Raw genomic sequence first — 18,797 nt, 5'->3', positions numbered from 1 at the left:
ATTTCTGCTCTACCATGGGTATGATTGTTAACACTGACAAAACAAAAGTTATGATTATCAAATCCAAGAAGGACACTTACGCTAATTTTATGTATGACAATAGTAACTTGGAGGAAGTGTCTTCCTACAAGTACCTAGGAATTGATATTCATCACAAGCTCAACTAGAACTATAGCATTGAGAAAAGGATTAATGGGGGATGGAAAGCTTATTTTGGTCTTGAAAATAATTGTAAAACAACAAACCTTGTAATGTGGGATAGAAAGAAGTTCCTCTTTGAAACTTTAGTCACTCCGGTTATCTTATATGGATGTGAGGTTTGGGGTTGTAGCATCTCTAGAGAGTCTTGGAGAAATATTGAGCAAATTTAGAAGCATTTTATAACGTATAACCTCAAAATTAAAAGCAACACACCCTATCTTATTCTCCATATAGAAGTGGGTCTTTCCCCTATCGAGAGCCTAGCTATGACTAGGCTTCTGTTGTACAAGCACCAACTCAATAACATAGGAGAGCATAGAATTTCTAAGCTAGTTTTAAATTCCATCCAAAGCCACCTAAGGCTCAAACGAGGTTGGCATAAAGACACCAGGGCCTGGTTAAACCATTGGGAAATCGATGAAAATGTTGCATTGCAAAACATTAATAACATTAAAAATATTGTTACTTCTAAGGTCAAAGAAAAAATGTGGTGCGAGAAAGATTTAGCAGCTAAAAGAAAATTAAGATATTATAAGGAGGTCATCAACCCCACCCTAGAAGATCAAAAGTATCTCTCTGTCTTAACTAGCTCAAAGAAGAAAATTAATATAGTCAAGATTAGAACGAACTCTCATGAGCTCCATAGTGAAACGGGTCGTTGGGCAGTTCCTAAAACACCATGGATGGAAAGGTTCTGCCATCTCTGTGAGAATACGAATATCGAGGATGAAAATCACTTCCTCTTGGAGTGCCCCGCGTACAACCACATTAGATCTCAGTTTCAAAATCTTTGTTACAGTACTGACCTTCCTAGCCTTTTACGTTGTCAAAATTACAGTGAGCTCGAGAGGCTTCTCTCCAAGCTTTTTGAGCATAGGAATAAAATCTTAAATCAAACTAAATAATTCGTTTCTTTAGGTTTGATAGACCAAAGTTTGGTCTCAATGGACGTTAACCATCATCATCATCATCATCAGCGATACAAAATCAATTAGTAGCTAAATTAAACTAAGCCGCCTTGTTTATTACTTGGATCAACTATTTCTTTATTAGTTTCCTTTTGTCACTTATTTATTGCTTGGATCAACTATTTCTTCATTAGTTTCTTTTTGTCACTTAGTTATTGCTTGGATCTACTATTTCTTTATTAGTTTCTTTTTGTCATATTAATAAAGATAACTTAAAGTTCAAAATGTTGCTACTATCAAATTTTATTATGTAACACCTCCAAAATGCTAATGAATAATGATATAACTAAATTAAACTAATTTTAATGGGTGCAGTTTAATTATTTGATTTTTTTTCTTTTCCCAAAATTTAGGGATAGAATTTTGGATGACATTGTGATATTTCATTATTTCAAATGTGTTTTTGGATGCATAAATAAACTCAACCACTTGAAAAATTTCTCAAACAATTCAATTTTGCAAATTATACAACTTACCATTCTAACCTATTTTTTTCAAAATTCTAATAAAATCTAAGAAAAAAGGCCCCACATTTTGATAAAATCTAGAAAAGAAAAACCCAAAATATCTACACTTTTTTAAATATAATATCATACGTACCGACGGATATTTCCCACTACTGGGTGGTTATAGGTGCAGCTACTCAATCCTCTCTGAAAGGAAAAGAGTTACCGTTACTCGATCTAAACGAAACCAAAGATGAGATAATTTCAAAGTTGTATGTCATTTAGGGGTCGTGGAATTTCAAAGCTACTTGCTACTCGGAAGTCAGTAGTTTTCAAGGCCGGCGGCGCCCGTTGAATATCAAAATTTCAGTGCTCTTTAAGACCGCCGGCGGCTATTGAAGGCCAAAACTTGCCGTTATTATCTGAATCCTCAACCAGCCTCCATCGTCATCTGGTATTTCCCTCATCCATAAATAAATAGATAAGTCGAAACAAAATAATGGCAATTGCGGAAAGATTTATCCCCGCCAAATGCATCCATTCATTTTACAATACCAGGATTTGTTCCTGTGAGAAACGCATGGAATTCTCCTGAAGCGCATTCTTGAACAGACAAAATCGGGGAGTCATCGAGCAATTCTGAACAGGCCGAGCCCTCACACTAAAGCAGACGAAGGGTTTGAACTATAATCGAAGACAGCCCAAGCCAAGCAAAAATAGAACCAATACCCTGTGGTAGTCGAGACTGTGGAGCTAGAACTGAACGTGCTTTCGGAAGACTAAGAAAGAACAGCAACGTAGATCTGAAGTCAGTGAGACCTGCGGCCGAAGAGAGACTTAATATTGAATTTGATCAGATCTTACTTTTCGAGCCGCAAGATTTGATCCAACGCGCAGGGCACTGCCTGATGCTTTGCAGGTCCAGCTGTATTTTTGAAGATAATTCCATTTCCCTTCACAGCTAGGTTTTAGATCTAATTTTTTGCAGCTAGATCTAGATCTAGACGGCTAGGTTCTAGATCTAATCTTCTGCAGCCAGATCTATATCTAATCTTATCTTCTCCCTTACTTTTCTACCGTTGGGTTCTACGGGCAAGTAAAATATGGCTCCCAACGTCGCGAAAATAGCTGGTGGCTCATCCGCCTCTGGAGGGCAAGCTCCTGCCCATATCGTCAGTGAAGCCCCAGCTCCCACTATCCAAGTGGTCCAGGCCTCACTCGATGAGGCTTTGAAGTTTTCCGAAAGTGCCCTAATCTTCCGGTTCAATGGTTTTTTGCCGCGGCTGACAGTGCTCCACAATTGGATCTCGGAGGTATGGAAGCTTGTCATTTCCGATGAAATTAATATCTACCCCTGTGCTAGGGGTTTCTTTATAGTAGATTTTGAAAATCCTGAAAGCAGACAATGTATTCTAGATTCCAGCCCTTGGTTTTGGGAAAAATCAGGCCTATTCATGAAGCCATGGAACCCATCATTCGATCCCTCTACAGCAGTGATAACCTCAGCACCAGTTTGGGTGAGATTGCCAAGCCTACCCTTGCATCTCTGGAATCTCTCCTCGCTAAAAGCCATTGGAAATGCAATTGAGAAATTTTACTGCAGGTGCCCAGAAACAGAGGAATATGCCAGAACCACCTATGCACGCATCTGTGTGGAAATGGACTTCAGCGCAAGATTCCCAGCTGAAATAAACCTAACAAGTAAAGACTATGCATGGAACCAGAAACTTGATTATGAAAGTGTCCTCTTCAGATGTCGATCCTGCTTTGAGACATGGCATCTAGCCAAAAATTGCCCAAAAGCCTCTGAGAAAAATTTTGCTAGAAAAAACCACCACAGATCTACATGGTGGGAAGGAGCACAAAAAGAACACTACACTGTCATCAAAGAAGAATATTCTAGAGAAAACTCTGAATCACAAGAAATTAGGGAAGAAAGAAACAACTCTCAAAACAAGCAAGGAGAAAGCCCCGCCCAACAAATCAACAGTTATGAGGATTCGAATACCGCACAAAATAAATTTTCATTTAACAACAAAGCAGATTTCCTAGACCAAACTTCTTCTCCGACTATCTTCAAAAGAACGAACACAATAGATCGCGAAGCTAAGACACCAATGTCCCAAAAACCAGAAGAGATAAAAGATGCAAGATATGGAAGACCGTAGAGAAAAAAAGAAATCTACAACACCAATCTCGCCAAGAAAGACGAGGAGCCAGATAATTAAAAATTAAGAAAATTGTAGGTCCGATAGACCAATTTGGTCTCAGTGGACGTTAACCACCACCCTCATCATCATCATCAGATAAGTTTGAAACATAATAATAATGGAAATTATCTCCACCAAAAGATGCACACTAGTGCATGGCTTGTAGGTTGGGGCTGTCGGATGCCTCGCACCCCACCAACGTTTGATCCCGATATATTCCAGCTGCGTTGTAGCATATATTTACCTGTATGTGGTTGTAATGTGAAAAGTCTTGATGTGATGGCTGTCACCTTGTTCTAACACATATACTGTAAAAAAAGAGGACCTATAAATACTTCTTAAAAGAACTAGCCCCTTTAAAAAATAATAATAATAAAAATTGCGAAAAGATTTATCTTTTTCTGTGGAAAAAAATGGGAAAAGGATAAAAAGATATGGATTATCATTGATACAAACCATTAAAAAAGTTAAATGTGGATTATCATCATATCCGAACCGTAATGAATGGTCAACGTTTATCCACGCAAATGTTAGGACGGCTCATGAGGCTATGGTGTTGCCACCATTTGATTAGAAAGTCGTATACGGAGGTGGAGGAATTGTTTGATGTGAAGGAATGGGTCGGATGGTTAAAAGTGATTAGGCTAGAATTTGAGTAAAAGAATTTCAAAATATGTTGAAGAGACAGTGTTTGAATTGTGGTGGAAATAGATTCAGCACTATCAAAATGTCTAACACACCTAAAATTTTGAAGTTTAACAACTATAACATAGATTTACAAAAATCTTTGTTCAATTTTTTTAAATATGATCAGAATTTCCATAACTTTCCGAGCAATTCAGTTAGACTAGGGCTTAGCAACCCAGGATCTAACTCTATAATAGTGGCGAATTTTATCATTTATGTCCATGGCCATTTGCCAATTGGCAAAGCGGCTAACCTACCATAAGCCGTAGCAGCCCAGGATCTAACTCTATAATAGTGGCGAATTTTATCATTTATGTCCATGGCCATTTGCCAATTGGCAAAGCGGCGATTTAACCTACCAAGAAGATCTTTCTGTTCTGTGAGTGAAAGTTTAGATATTAGAATGGCCGCAGATTTAGAAGATTCAGCTGGAGATGGATCAATCTGGTCTGAATTGCCTCGACATTTGTCAGAGTATCTGCTGGCACGGCTGCCCTTAGATTGCATATTTCGCTTCCGGTGCGTCTGTAAGTATTGGAATGATGTGTTGTCCAGCAAGCAATTTGGTCGTCTGTGGGCTGAATTGGGCGGCGGGCAACCGAGCCTCATTCTGTGCATGCCTAACCCGCGGATGCCTTTTCTGGTCTACTCCTTTTTCAGCGGGACCTGGCAGATGCTCTCCCTTTCATTTATGCCCGATATTTGCAGAGTCAATTACAGAGGATCGGCGGCAGGGCTGCTACTGCTGGACATTCCCATCTATCCAAACACCTTCCGAACTTCGTTTCCACGGGTGTGTGTTTGCAATCCTCTCAGCCAGACATGCTTTGCTCTGCCCGAGATTCTGAGCGTGAGCAGCGTGATGGGCAAGGCAATTGTGGTCGGGGACGACCCGGGCAGCTATGAGGTCCTCGTGGTGGGCAAGACGAGGGATGATGCGGTAATAGCACAAGTGTATAAGTCATCCACAAAATCATGGGAGAAGATCAGAGGCAGTTTGCCCCAGGGTTTGGTGATCAGGAACGGCGAGATATTTGTGCGCAACGGTTTCTTGTTCTGCTTGACGGTGCGGGACGGCATCATGGGGTACCACATCCGGGAAGGAATGCCATTCACAATTGATTTACCCTATTATAGCCCTAATATATGGCCTCGATTGGTCGCCTGTGAGTCATCAATACTGCTGGTTGGAGGCATTGAAGAGAACCACCTGTTGAAAGAAGTGATCATGTGGGAACTTGTTCACAAGGATGGTACCGATCATCATGGATTTTCATGGAAGGAGATCGGAAGGATGCCGGACTGTGTGTGTCGGCAATTTCGGAGGGATTCGTGCTCGACCTGGTTTGAGTGTGTGGGAGTGGGAAACAATTTGTGTTTCAGAGCCTACGGTAGTCTACAGGTGGTTGTCTACAGTGTCACTCATGGCAGATGGGACTGGCTACCAAACTGCCCTGCTGCACACCAACAGCGCAAGCATTTGCATTTGAAGAGCCTGGCATTTGAAGCGAGGCCAGATATGAACGTCTGAATCAATAGAATATTTTCAGAATAAAATGTTTATTCGAGCATAACATTCTGATCGAAAGAAAACTCTCCTGATCTGATCTGGGATTTACGCAACATGAACATTCCTCAAAGCAGTGGATGACTGCGGTCCGGTGTGTGGCAATTAGATAATTTGGGCCTAAAAAATTGTCCAAATTGCATTGTAAAAAGTTACAGAAAAATCATATGTTTACTTTCGTAATCTTTTTTTTTTCTTGAAAAAATTGTAAAAAAATCCCTCCCCTGGAGGCAACAGAGTGTATTTCTACCTCACTTGACATGTGCTCCAATTGGACAAGGGCAGAAACAGAGTCATACGTTGACACTAATCCCCATCAGATCACATACATTTTAGCAAGACATTAATTGCACATAACATACAGACTCTTCATGCTTCACCTACAGGCATATGCGAGTTAGCTTCATCAATTAGATTACCGACTAAATTCTCCTCAGTTCCAAAAAGCATATCCATAGATAATCGCAATGGTCATATTAACTGGAAAATAAACAAAAATGAAACAGAGTGCTCACTATCTATGCAGCAAAATAACCCTGTTCAGCCCTACTCTATCTGGAGCTGTGATCCAAAACTGCAGAAAAGCGAACCAAAAAGAACAGCAGAAAACCTTCATATATTCAGATGATCACCCGCATCAGGGTACTTCACCCGCATCAGGGTACTTTGTAATATGCCTGGAAATTATCATATCCACACACGCCCTGCATCCTTCTTTCGATAGTTTGTATTTTTTTTCAGGCTGAAACCCTGTAAAATAGAGAGCTGGAGCCTATAAAGAAGATTTCTGATTGGCCCAATCGATGATAGACGGCTTTATGAAATTAAAATGCGACTGTTGAAAAGTTAAATTGTGAGTAACAGAGTTTCAATCAAATGCCACAATCACAATTATTGAGAATACAGATTTAAAAAAATGCACTGGTCGCTGAGCCTTCATCCTATGCTTGGTGTGTTGATTGAACCATTTTTTTTTCAGAGAAAAAAAATCGGCATAGATTTATATTAAGAAAATATAAAAGTCTTCAAATACATATGGCTGTATATTGAGCTGAAGAAAAGCCCCACAAGATTACAGAAAATGATACAGATAGTCCGAATCATCCATATCTGAAACAGGATAAACCTATACATCACATCAACAAAGCCCGCTTGTCCTAAAAAAGCCACAGATTATACAAAAACTAGAAGGAACAGCCCTTCAATGATTACATAACAGATAACACATAGGAAGAAAAGGAGCAGATCGCTCTGCCTTGAAACAGAGATCCAAAAGGACTGGTACCAACTTGCCGGAGCAGAACAAATAAACCCAAAATCATATAGCAAGGACATTTGGCGAAGAGGCGTTTTGATGAAGAGATTCATGACAAGCCAGGATTCGCTGAAGAATGGCATGAAGGGGTTCCTTTGAACCCTGGAAAATTTGTGCATTTCGCCAGATCCACAAGAACCAGCAGGAGATGATAAACAGCGACCTCCAAGATGAGGATTGCCTACTCCACCATATAAAAGCATCCTGAACAGAAGAAAAGATGATGTAAGGAAAACCAAAATGTAAGGACAGATCATACCAGATATTAAGGGACGAGGCACATTGAAAGAACATGTGCAGATTTGATTCCGCTTGATTGAGGCACATGGCACATCTACCTGCCATTTCTTCCTTTGAAGGACCTCCCATGTAAGGTTTTTGTTCTAGAATAACAGCCAGGAGAAAATAATCATTTTGAGAGGACATGCAGTGTTCCAGAGACGGGGAGGAAACAGCGGTTGAGGACTCCTTCCAATAACAGAGATCATATCAGCGTAAATAAGCTTTATGCTCACATGGAGATTGGATCTTTTGAGAGCCCAAACCAGAAGATCTTTTGTACCCGATCGAACGATTCCCATGCTACAAAGGCTCGCTTTTACGGAATTCCAAAGAGAGAACATCGAATAGGGCAGATGCAAATCCTCTCCTTTCCAGACCGGGGAGGAACCAGCCCATTCTTTTATCAGCTTATCCCATGTGAAGCATCCCTGCCTGTGTAAAAAGAGGACCAACGGCAAAGGAAAAGAGAACTCCCGGGCGCAAGAAATATGATCATAAGTTCATAACCAATGAGCATGCAGGAACCCGAGCAGAGATTCCAGCAAAAACACTGCATGAAGACATGATGATTCCAGCAAAAATATTGCATGAAGACATGATGAACTTTCCTGAGACTCTGCCAAATCGACGATCCACTCCTGATACCAATGGACCGCCTCCTGTACCAATATTCAATACTCTTGCCTCTTAGATATTTTGCCTTAATAATCTTACTCCATGGTCCATCACCAAAAATACCTCGATGGAGAGATTTACAGAGGAGGGCATTTCCAAAAGTGCGCAAATCTAAAAGGCCCCATCCACCAGCGCTTTTTGGTTGTGATATAGAAGCCAACTTGACAAGATGAATTTTGTTCTGAAATGCATATCCTCCCCAAAGGAAATTTGCAATCAATCTGTTCATATGGTTAATAGTGCTAGCTGGGAGATAAAAAATATGAGCCCAATAGACTGAAAGTTGAGAGAGGACGGCCTGTACAAGAGGACGGCCTGTACAAGGATGAATCTGCCAGCCAGTGAAAGGAATTTAAACTCCCATCCTGAAATCTTTTTATAAAACCGCTCCAGAAGCCATTACCAATCCCTTTTTGAGTTTCCTTTTGCCTTTAAGGTGAAACACAGGTATTTGAAACCTTGCTTAATTGAAAAAGGAGCAATACTCATCAGTTCATATATCCAGAGAACAATTTCCATATTTGAATCATTGTGAAACAAAGAGGATTTTTCCTTATTGATAACCAGACCTGTAGCTTTCTGAAATTTAGAAAGAATATGGAAACTAAAGAACCAGTCAGTTTTGGAATTTGGCAAAAGGTACCTTAATTCAGTTTTGGAATTTGGCAAAAATTATCCTAATTCTGACCATAAATTGTGTGAATGAACCATGGAAGCTAAAGAATCATTCAGTTTTGGAATTTCGCAAAAGGTATCTTAATTCAGTTTTTGAATTTCGCAAAAGGTATCTTAATTCAGTTTTGGAATTTGGCAAAAGTTATCTTAATTCTGACCATAAAATGTGTGAAAGTATCTTATCATAAAAAACGATTTAGCCGTAGCGTCCCATCTCTCCTGCCAATTTAAGATCCATGATAACAATACTTCGTGAAAATCCCACTCACACTCAACTTTAGAAAGAGTCATAAATACATATGAATCATGCAAAATAAATTGTTTTTTAACAAAAAAAATTAGCAGAAAATATATTTTTTTGTTACTTCATAGGAATAAAAAAATAGTACAATCAATAACAGTTTATAAAAACTCTGCAGATCAGTTACAAAGAAAAATATGTTTGGTATTAATAGTCATCTGAGACAGCAGATTTAACAGCAAAAGACAGTGCAGATCTGTATAATCTAATACAGCTGACAGAGAAAAAACAGAAGCTGTAAGAGAAGTATGTTTTACAACAGATATCCCTCCCGGAAGAAATGTAGGACTGGATCCGAGTGGAATGGTTTTTGCTGATATTATTCAACCTGAGAAATATGCAGAGTAGTAAGAAATGTGGGATACAATTTTGAGTCTTAACAGCATTAAAAAAAGGACCAGTAAGTAAACTTTGATCAGCAGATAGCCATTGTATATGAATTTTGAGCTGAGTTGCCAACCCAGTCTTCGAAGTCAATGACACCAGGGTTCATGACAAGAGCTCTTTTTGAGAGAAGGTCTGCTGCTGAGTTTAGCTCTCTGTGGATATATATGCATGAAGTTGATTTCCAGAAAGTGATTTTTTTAGCTCCACAATTTTATGGTTCCATGGGATAAGTTCAGAATTTCTAACTGAAATTTTCCTGCCAGCCAATCTATATGACATTTTGAGTCTCCTAGAATTTGCATGTGTCTGATATTTTTCATGTCAACAAGAAACATCAGTGCCCAGCAGGCTATTAGCTCCACCCTAGTATTAGTTCCCTTCCGTATGCCAATTTTGAATCGAATAGAGGAAGTTCCAGACAGCTTGATTATGCCCCCACTACATCTGCCCTCCTGAGCAGCTCCATCGAAGAATCCAATTGGACAGCTTTGAGATAATCCTTGTGTCGCTGTTCAAGGATTACTTTCCCAATTACTTTTCAATTTCAAGGATTCTTCGATGGAGTTGCTCAAGGATCTTTCTGTCGCCTTGAGATAATTCTTGAACAACGACAGAATCATGGAAGAGGGATGGGAAATGTTGATGACAATAATTTTTTAGTAATTCTATTTCTAAGAAGCCAGATTCCCCAAGACACAAATGTAGGGTGAGGGTTCAAAAATTTTGGCTTCTCTGACCAATGAAGAAGGGATTCCTCCATTGTAGTCTGGTCACAATTGTCTTTTATGTTAAGGACCTGTAATACTGGAAACCAAATCTACTTTAGGAAAGGAGTTCATAAAGGGCTGTTTTTTTTTAACAATTTGATATAATAGAGATGTATTAAGTGTAAATTAATTGATTCGAATTTAAAATTATATATCAAATTGTTAAAACAGTTTAATCCTAGAAATCCAAATGCGCCGATAAATTTTTAAGAACAATTTTTTTAAATCCATGTCCTACACTAATTATAAATAAATAAAAGTATACCTCAGTGGGAAAAACTATATGTACTTGCTCGTGAAATGAAATTCTATTTCCAACGCCAATTAAAAATAAAAATATTCGACAAAACGGGGCTTCCGTTGCGGAGACCCAACTGTGTATAAAGGGTTATCAGGAAGGAACTGCATTCATGTGTTTCAGATCACATCAGATAGTTGAGAATAAGGAGGATCTTGCATTATAAACTTGGAGGCTCATATCAAAAGTATGACAAGGACACATGTACCTTGTATAATTTATGGGAGTTGCTCATTGTCTCTGCCTCGTCTAATTTACCAATGTTCAATTCTTTGGTTTCAGAGTCCAATTGTGGATGTTGTTTTAGCTGGTGGAAGGACGGGTGCATCCCATACACCTTGCCCCCTGATGTATCAATGGTATGTGTTATGTTCTTAACCTGCAAAATGATACCCAAATACAGAATATGCAAAGAAAAGATACCCAGAATACAGAATAGCAATGATTTTATTATTCAGAGAGTAATGTTCACTTGCCTCTTCGAGGGGGCAACCTCCAATAGAACAGAGCTCGACTACAAAATAAGTCACAATGCTCCTCGCATGGAGTCTCTATCCTTTATATATGACTCATACATGCAATACCACGGACCAATACCGTGGGTTTTATTAATACCATCTATCTAATACTACTGCCCATTTGCAACTAACTGTGGTCCCGTCATTAATTGCGGGTTAACCACTTACAAATATTAATATGGGCTTTATTGACTCTTGACTATGACGTGATCCCATGACATAAATAAGGGGGTTAGGGTGGGACCCTAACATGCCCTCCCCCTTAAGACTAGCCTTGTCCTCAAGGCTGAAGCTGCGGAAACTGCTGAAGAATAGTGGCTGGTTCCCAAGTTGCATCTTCTGGAGAGGTGTCTTTCCATTTGACGAGGACTTCCTTAATCATGCGACCGCGCAGGTGCTTGTCTCGTGTGTCTAGAACCTGTTCGGGTTGAAGCCAGATTGACCCTTCTTCGTCCAATTCAGGTAGACTGGTTTGAACTCGGCAATTGTTCCCAATCACTTTCTTGAGGCACGATACATGGAAAACTGGATGGATTTTTGCAGTAGGTGGCAAAGCCAACTTGTAAGCCACTTCTCCAATGCGCTGAAGTACTTGGTATGGTCCGTAGAATTTTGGAGAGAGCTTTTGACAACCCTTGTCTTTGAGTGATGTTTGCTTATATGGTTGCAGCCTCAAAAAGACCTGATCCCCTTCTTGAAATTGGCGCTCTGAGCGATGCTGGTTGACCTGTTGCTTCATGCGGTTCTGAGCTTGATGAAGATTCTCTCCAAGATGGGCAAGCATGGTTGTGCGGTGTTGTAGGAGTTGATCCAATGCTTGTACTTTGGAGCACCCCTTGAGATAAGAAGTAGAGGAAGGCAGAAGTTGACCATATACTGCTTCATAGGGAGTCATTTTGGTGGTGGCATGATAGTTGGTGTTATACCACCATTCAGCCAGAGGTAACCACTGTACCCAAAGGTGTTGCTTTTCTAAAGTGAAACACCTAAGGTAGGTTTCTAGACATTTGTTGACGGCTTCAGTTTGACCATCCGTTTGTAGATGAGAGGCAGTACTGAGTTTTAGTTGAGTGCCTTGTATCCTGAAAAGTTCCTGCCAAAAATTACTGGTGAAGATCGGGTCGCAATCGGACACAATAGAAGTGGGCATGCCATGCAATTTGAAAATCTGATCCATGAAAGATTGAGCGACCAAAGTTGGTGTAAACGGATGGGGTAGGGCGCAGAAATGAGCATACTTCGACAGTCGGTCCACAACCACCATGATGACTGACTTGTTCCCGGATTTTGGAAGACCTGTAATGAAATCCATAGAAACCTCCATCCAAATTGATGTTGGAATGGGCAATGGTTGTAATGTGCCTGGTGTGTTGACGGTTTCCCCTTTGTGGCATTGACAGGCATTGCATTTTACTACGAAAGTAAGGATGTCCTTTTTCATGCCGGTCCAAAAAAATGATCTTCTGGTGCGAGCATACGTCTTCTGAAAGCCCGAATGTCCTGCAATGGGAGATGAGTGCAATTCTGCCAAAATGCGCCTTTTGAGGGTGGATGTTGGTGCTATTACGACTCTGTCCCTGTAGCGAAGGATATCATCCTGCCACGAGTAGCCCTTGGTGGAATTTGGATCTACCTGCAATTGAGAAATGAGTTGGGATAGCCCGGGGTGTGAAAACCATTCCTTGCGAGCCTCTTCAATCCACTCTGGAATGGGGAGGGAAATTGCTAGCAGAGTACTTTCTTCCTCAAATTGGCGAGATAATGCATCTGCTACACTATTGTCTTTCCCTTTCTTGTAAATGATCTCATAATCATATCCCAGCATTTTGGCGAGCCATTTATTTTGTTGTGGGGAGGATAGGCGTTGCTCCAAAAAATATTTAAGACTGTGATGATCTGTGCGGATTTGAAAACGTCGCCCCAATAAGTAAGGTCGCTAGGTCTCGACTGCATGTAAGATGGCCATCATTTCTTTTTCATAGGTAGATTGGCCCAGATTCCTCCCACTTAGTTGTTGGCTTGTGAAGGCCAAAGGTCGCCCTTCCTGCATTAAGACCGCCCCAATACCTGTCCCCGAAGCATCACATTCAATGACAAAGGATTTGGTGAAGTCAGGTAGTGCTAAGACTGGAGTGGAACACATGGCGTTTTTTAGAGCGGTAAATGCCTGTTGTGCTTCCTCGTTCCAGAAGAAGGAATTTTTCTTTAGGAGTTGAGTGAGGGGCTTTGCTATGCGGCCATAGTTGCGGACAAATTTACGATAATAGCCTGTGAGACCCAAAAATCCTCTCAAGCTCTTCAAGGTCTTAGGTTGAGGCCATTCTTGCATTGCCTGGATCTTTTTGGGGTCCACCTTGACACCTTCACGCCCCACAATGTGGCCCAAATACTCAACTTCTTCCATGCCAAACGAACACTTGGACATCTTGACAAATAATTTATGCTTGCGGAGCAGTTGCAAGAGTAGATCTACATGCTGAAGATGTGCAGCCCAAGTGCCACTATAGATGAGGATGTCATCGAAGAAGACAAGGAAAAATTTCCAGAGATATGGTTTGAGTATGTGATTCATAAGGCTCTGAAAAATAGAGGGGGCATTACAAAGACCAAATGGCATGACCAAGAACTCATAATGGCCTTCATGAGTTCTGAAAGCAGTCTTGGGAATGTCGACTTCCTTCATGCGAATTTGGTGGTAGCCTAAGCGAAGATCCAACTTAGTGAAGAATTGAGCCCCATTGAGTTCGTCCAGCAAATCGTCAACCATCGGGATGGGAAATTTATCTTTGACTGTCAACTTATTGAGGGCCCTGAAGTCGGGACACATCCGCCACTCCCCATCTTTCTTGAGCACCATGACTACTGGGGATGAATAAGGACTAATGCTGGGACGAATGACACCTGCTTCCAAAAGTTCCTTGATTATTTTTTCTATTTCATTCTTTTGGGTGAACGGATATCTGTATGGCCGCACATTTGGGGGTTGGGCCCCTGGAACCAAGGTGATGCTATGATCATGTTCCCCTCGCGAGGGTGGAAGCTCATGAGGCTTGTCAAAGACCGACAGATGGTTATTTAAAATCTGTTGCATCTCAGGATGAATTGGCAGAGACTTGGTTTCGACTACCTGGATGGCATTAAATTGAGCTACCACTCCATGATGGCCCTTTTTTAACAATTTTTCCATCCTATGCGAGCTGATGATAGAGGGGGCTCCCGCCTGGAGTCCACGGAGGGTATGTGTGGAGTTGTTCTGCTTAAAACTCATATATAACTCCTGGAAATCCATTGTGATTGGCCCAAGAGTGCGGAGCCATTCAGCGCCGAGGACAATGTCGCAACCCCCCATGTGTATGGCAAACATGTGGGTTTTCAACTGATAATCCCCCATTTGAAGTTTGACATTTTCATAGCGGCCTTCACATTTCATTGTGCCCCCATCCACAATTTGGACTTGGAAGTTAGAAATTGCTCGTACAAAACAATGCACTGCTTCTGCGACTTTTTGATGGATGGAATTATGTGTACTTCCACTATCAATCAAGACTACTACTGGGCGATGTTTAAGAAAACCTCTGATTTTGAGAGTTTGAGGGGAAGAAATCCCTGCCAACGCATGCAACGAAATAACTGGTTCGTCAGAGACATTTTCCTTTTGGTTGTCTTCTTCTAGCGCCTCATGTTCCTCAAGTGGTGGATCTTCCTCTGTTGAGCTGTAGTCTGTGGCATCTATTTGAAAAAATTTGGGCTCCTTGCATTTATGACCTGGGGAGTATTTTTCATCACAGTAGTAACATAGTCCTTGCTTTCTTCTTTCGGCCATTTCCGCAGGTGACACCTTTTGGACCTTAAGTGTTTGAGTCGTGTTGTGAGCTTGTGGGGGGCGACCTTTAGTGGAGAAATTTGGGCGACTGTATTGGGCTGCTAATGCACGTTCCACGTTACGGGCTACCTTGCAAGCCTCTGTCCATGTGGGAGGGCAGTGCAGTAAGACTTGAGCTTTGATGGCTTCTTTAAGACCGCTGATAAAACATTCCGTGTAGAACACATCTGAGAGACCCCAAGTGCGGAAGGCTAAGGCTTTAAAAGCTGTAATATATTCATCCATTGTACCCGTCTGTCGGAGCTTAGTAAGACGACCCAAAAAAGAGGTTTCCTGTTCAAAGCGGTCTTGAAGAGCTTTTGTAAATTGGGTCCAAGTCCTAAAAGGTCCATTGCAACGTTGATGCCATTCCCACCATTGCCACCTTTCATTGTCCAAGTACATGCTCCCCAACATAAGTTGAGTCGCATTATCTAAGATGCGATTCAGTTTGAAATACTGCTCCATTTGTGCTATCCATGCCGACGGGTGAGAACCATCAAATTTATGCATATCCAACTTGGGAGGTCGCTGACTGGGTTGTTGGTGGGTGTGCCAGACGTGAGGAGAGTGGCTAGACTCACCCTCATTGTATCCATTGCCATTATACGCCTCCTCGTGGGCTGGCTCCTTGCCCTTCGGGATTAATTGCTGGACCTGGATACATAGTCCGTTAAGCTGATTGCTGAGGGTTTGCATGTATTCTTCAAGTTTGTCCATCCTTTCATTGGCCATCGCTTGGGCTCTAGTTTCTACCATACACCAACCTGATGAACAATTGGGACCGCCTAAAAAAAAAATTCACTAATAATTGAGTGGTACCACCGTTCTCAGCTCGTCGTCCTGATTCTGATGGGGTAGATCACCAATAAGCACCCCGGAAGATCTCAGACTCTTTTTTTTTTTTTGAAAACTCCTAACGGAGTTTTACTACTCCTTCCTGATCAATACTACAGTCGCCAAATCCTCAAAATGTCCTGCGAAAATTATACCCCTGTATAGGAACCCTTCACAACAACTTCCGATCTGATGGATCTGAGAGATCTGAATGGCGGATCGGATAGCTCTGGGCGGTGGAACAGACTGCTGCTACGGATCGGCTGGATCTAATAGATCGGAATGACTGATCTGCGAACTCGAGACTGTGGGACTGATGTCTGATGCTGCTACTGCACTCCTTTGCACAAGCGGATTTGATATAGATGATGTGCGATCCCCCGATAGAAAAGGGAACTATGGTCTTGAGGAGTGTTAGGTGCTACAAATCGCAATATACATAAGGGTCTGGCAATAGTACTCGGCCCAATGTTTTAGGGCTCTAACTAAGGAGGATCTACCGTACCCTTAGCCGTACAACCCGACTACCCTATCATACGGGCGAGTAATCTCTCCGAGTGCTGTTCTCGGTGTACTGTAGCCACAAGACGGCCGACGGTTTATCTATGGCGAGGTTTCAAGGGAGCCTAGGGGGCTTCCGATATACCCAGAGGGTACTTGGAAGACAGTCCGTGCGCAGTTCTGTCTAATGCGCTACTACTTGAAGGGGTACCCACAGGGGTTACAAGGGAGTCCAACAGACGTGACCCTCTTGTATTTCCTGCGTGCATGCCTCCCCAAATCCGCAGGTTTATGCGCTCAACGACAGATCCCGTGGTTTAAAGATGCTGGAACACGTCTCTAGCCGAATTTTTTTTTGCTAAGAATTGGAGATCCCACCGGCCCTGGAAAGTGCTCTGATACCACTTGTTATGCTCTTAACCTGCAAAATGATACCCAAATACAGAATATGCGAAGAAAAGATACCCAGAACACAGAATAACAATGATTTTATTATTCAGAGAGTAATGTTCACTTGCCTCTTCGAGGGGGCAACCTCCAATAGAGCAGAGCTCGACTACAAAATAAGTCACAATGCTCCTTGCAGGGAGTCTCTATCCTTTATATATGACTCATTCATGCAATACCACGGGCCAATACCGTGGGTTTTATTAATACCATCTATCTAATACTACTGCCCATTTGCAACTAATTGTGGTCCCGTCATCAATTGTGGGTTAACCACTTACAAATATTAATATGGACTTTATTGACTCTTGACTATGACGTGATCCCATGACATAAATAAGGGGGTTAGGGTGGGACCCTAACAGTATGGGACAAGGCACTGGGGGGTTGCACATTGGTTGGCTGGAATAATGCATGTCTTTCTTCATTTTCCACTAAATAAAGAAGATGTAGATGATGTCAAGGGAACATTGCTTTACATGATTAGAAAATGTTTCCCTAAGTCAGGGAACTTCACATCAAGTGAAGGTAAGACGAAGGACAAGCGTGTGCAATCATTTCATGGTGCACTTGGTATTGTAATGTCTCTTTGTAAGGTAGCACAGGTAGGACTTGAAATTTCATGGTTAAGACTACATGATTAGTTAAGGATGTGTATGTTACTCATAAAAGATGTAGTCTACCTTTTATCTACCTCTGGCATTTTGACATGATTTTACATTGAGAAAGAGTTAAAGGTTCATTTTTAGCTTTTTCTCTTTCTATATTCAGTATTAAAAGGCTTTTTCTTTTTATCAGGTACTTCCAGGGGAACGTGTCTTTCGTGAAGCTGCAATTGATGTTAGTGAATCAATATGGAAGAAGGATCTTCTCAAAAAATTCAGATTATGCCATGGCGTTAGTGGAAATGCTTACACACTTCTTTCCCTTTACTCTTTAATAAAAGAACTATATCTTAATCGAGCAAAGGAAATCGTTGGATTACTTTATAACAATGGGAGGAGACTTGTTGCATCTGGTTAGATGCATGGTGGAGATCATCCATACTCTCTATTTGAAGGCTTGGCAGGGACTACATGCTTATACTTTGATATGGTGAAGCCCGAGCAGTGAAGGTTTCTTGGCTTTGATTGTAAAAAATGGGCTTGTTTATTTATCATTTGAGGAGTTTAAAGGGATTGTAAATTTCCATGGTACAGTTGCACCAGCCATATGAGATTTAGATTCCCACTACCTCAGTAGCCTTTCCTTGGAGGGGTATACCACGTACAAGATGCATATAGATATATTCTTCCTCTATAACGTTTTCCCCTGTAGTGTCTTTGTTGAGTGATGTTGTAAAAAAATATTGATGTATATTAATTGATAGTGTTTTTGTGACCACTGTAGTCACCCCGTCAAAGTTCATCATCAATCCCTGTTAAATTTTGTAGCTTGAAATGTTTAATTAAAGCTCTATTTGCTTACAGTTACAACAATCATGAGATTTTTCAAATGTATTTTTACTCACTAGCCTTTTTTGAGTTGTGCACAAGGCACATATTTAGTTATGTTGTTGGATAGCCTTTTTTAAGTGGCCTCCTTTCTGGAGTTTTGGACAAGCTGTAATGTATATTGATCTCATTAGAGATTCTTCCAACTATTGTGTTTATCCATTTTCCATCTCACCAATGTTGATATATTTTATAGCTTGAAATATAAAATGAAGCCTAGAGAATACCTGATGAAATTTTCTTTAGTGTGGATTGGCATCAATGTCAAGTCATAAATTTCTGCAGTGATATTTGTTTGGCTTACCATGGCCTATGCCTTTAATATAAGGCATCAAGATCATGGGCTTGGTTTGAGCATGG

The 18,797-nt window shown here is 41.0% G+C and overlaps 1 protein-coding gene and 1 pseudogene across 1 annotated transcript; both read left to right on the top strand.

Moving 5' to 3' along the window:
• Positions 1–4,831: 4,831 nt before the first annotated feature.
• On the top strand, positions 4,832–6,043 carry LOC149163550 (F-box/kelch-repeat protein At5g15710-like). The gene has a single exon (XM_089429163.1). The coding sequence runs from the start codon at positions 4,832–4,834 to the stop codon at positions 6,041–6,043; it is 1,212 nt and encodes a 403-aa protein (XP_089285289.1).
• Positions 6,044–10,781: 4,738 nt separating this feature from the next.
• On the top strand, positions 10,782–18,273 carry LOC149163549 (lanC-like protein GCL1; annotated as a pseudogene).
• Positions 18,274–18,797: the final 524 nt, after the last annotated feature.

The sequence above is a fragment of the Pinus tabuliformis genome, chromosome 5_1 (genome assembly GCF_031772625.1).
Source record: "Pinus tabuliformis cultivar Carrire ecotype Pingquan chromosome 5_1, CPIR1, whole genome shotgun sequence".
Lineage (NCBI taxonomy): Eukaryota > Viridiplantae > Streptophyta > Pinopsida > Pinales > Pinaceae > Pinus > Pinus tabuliformis.
Note: the sequence above shows the minus strand (reverse complement) of the source record. Positions and strands in the feature narration are given on the sequence as shown.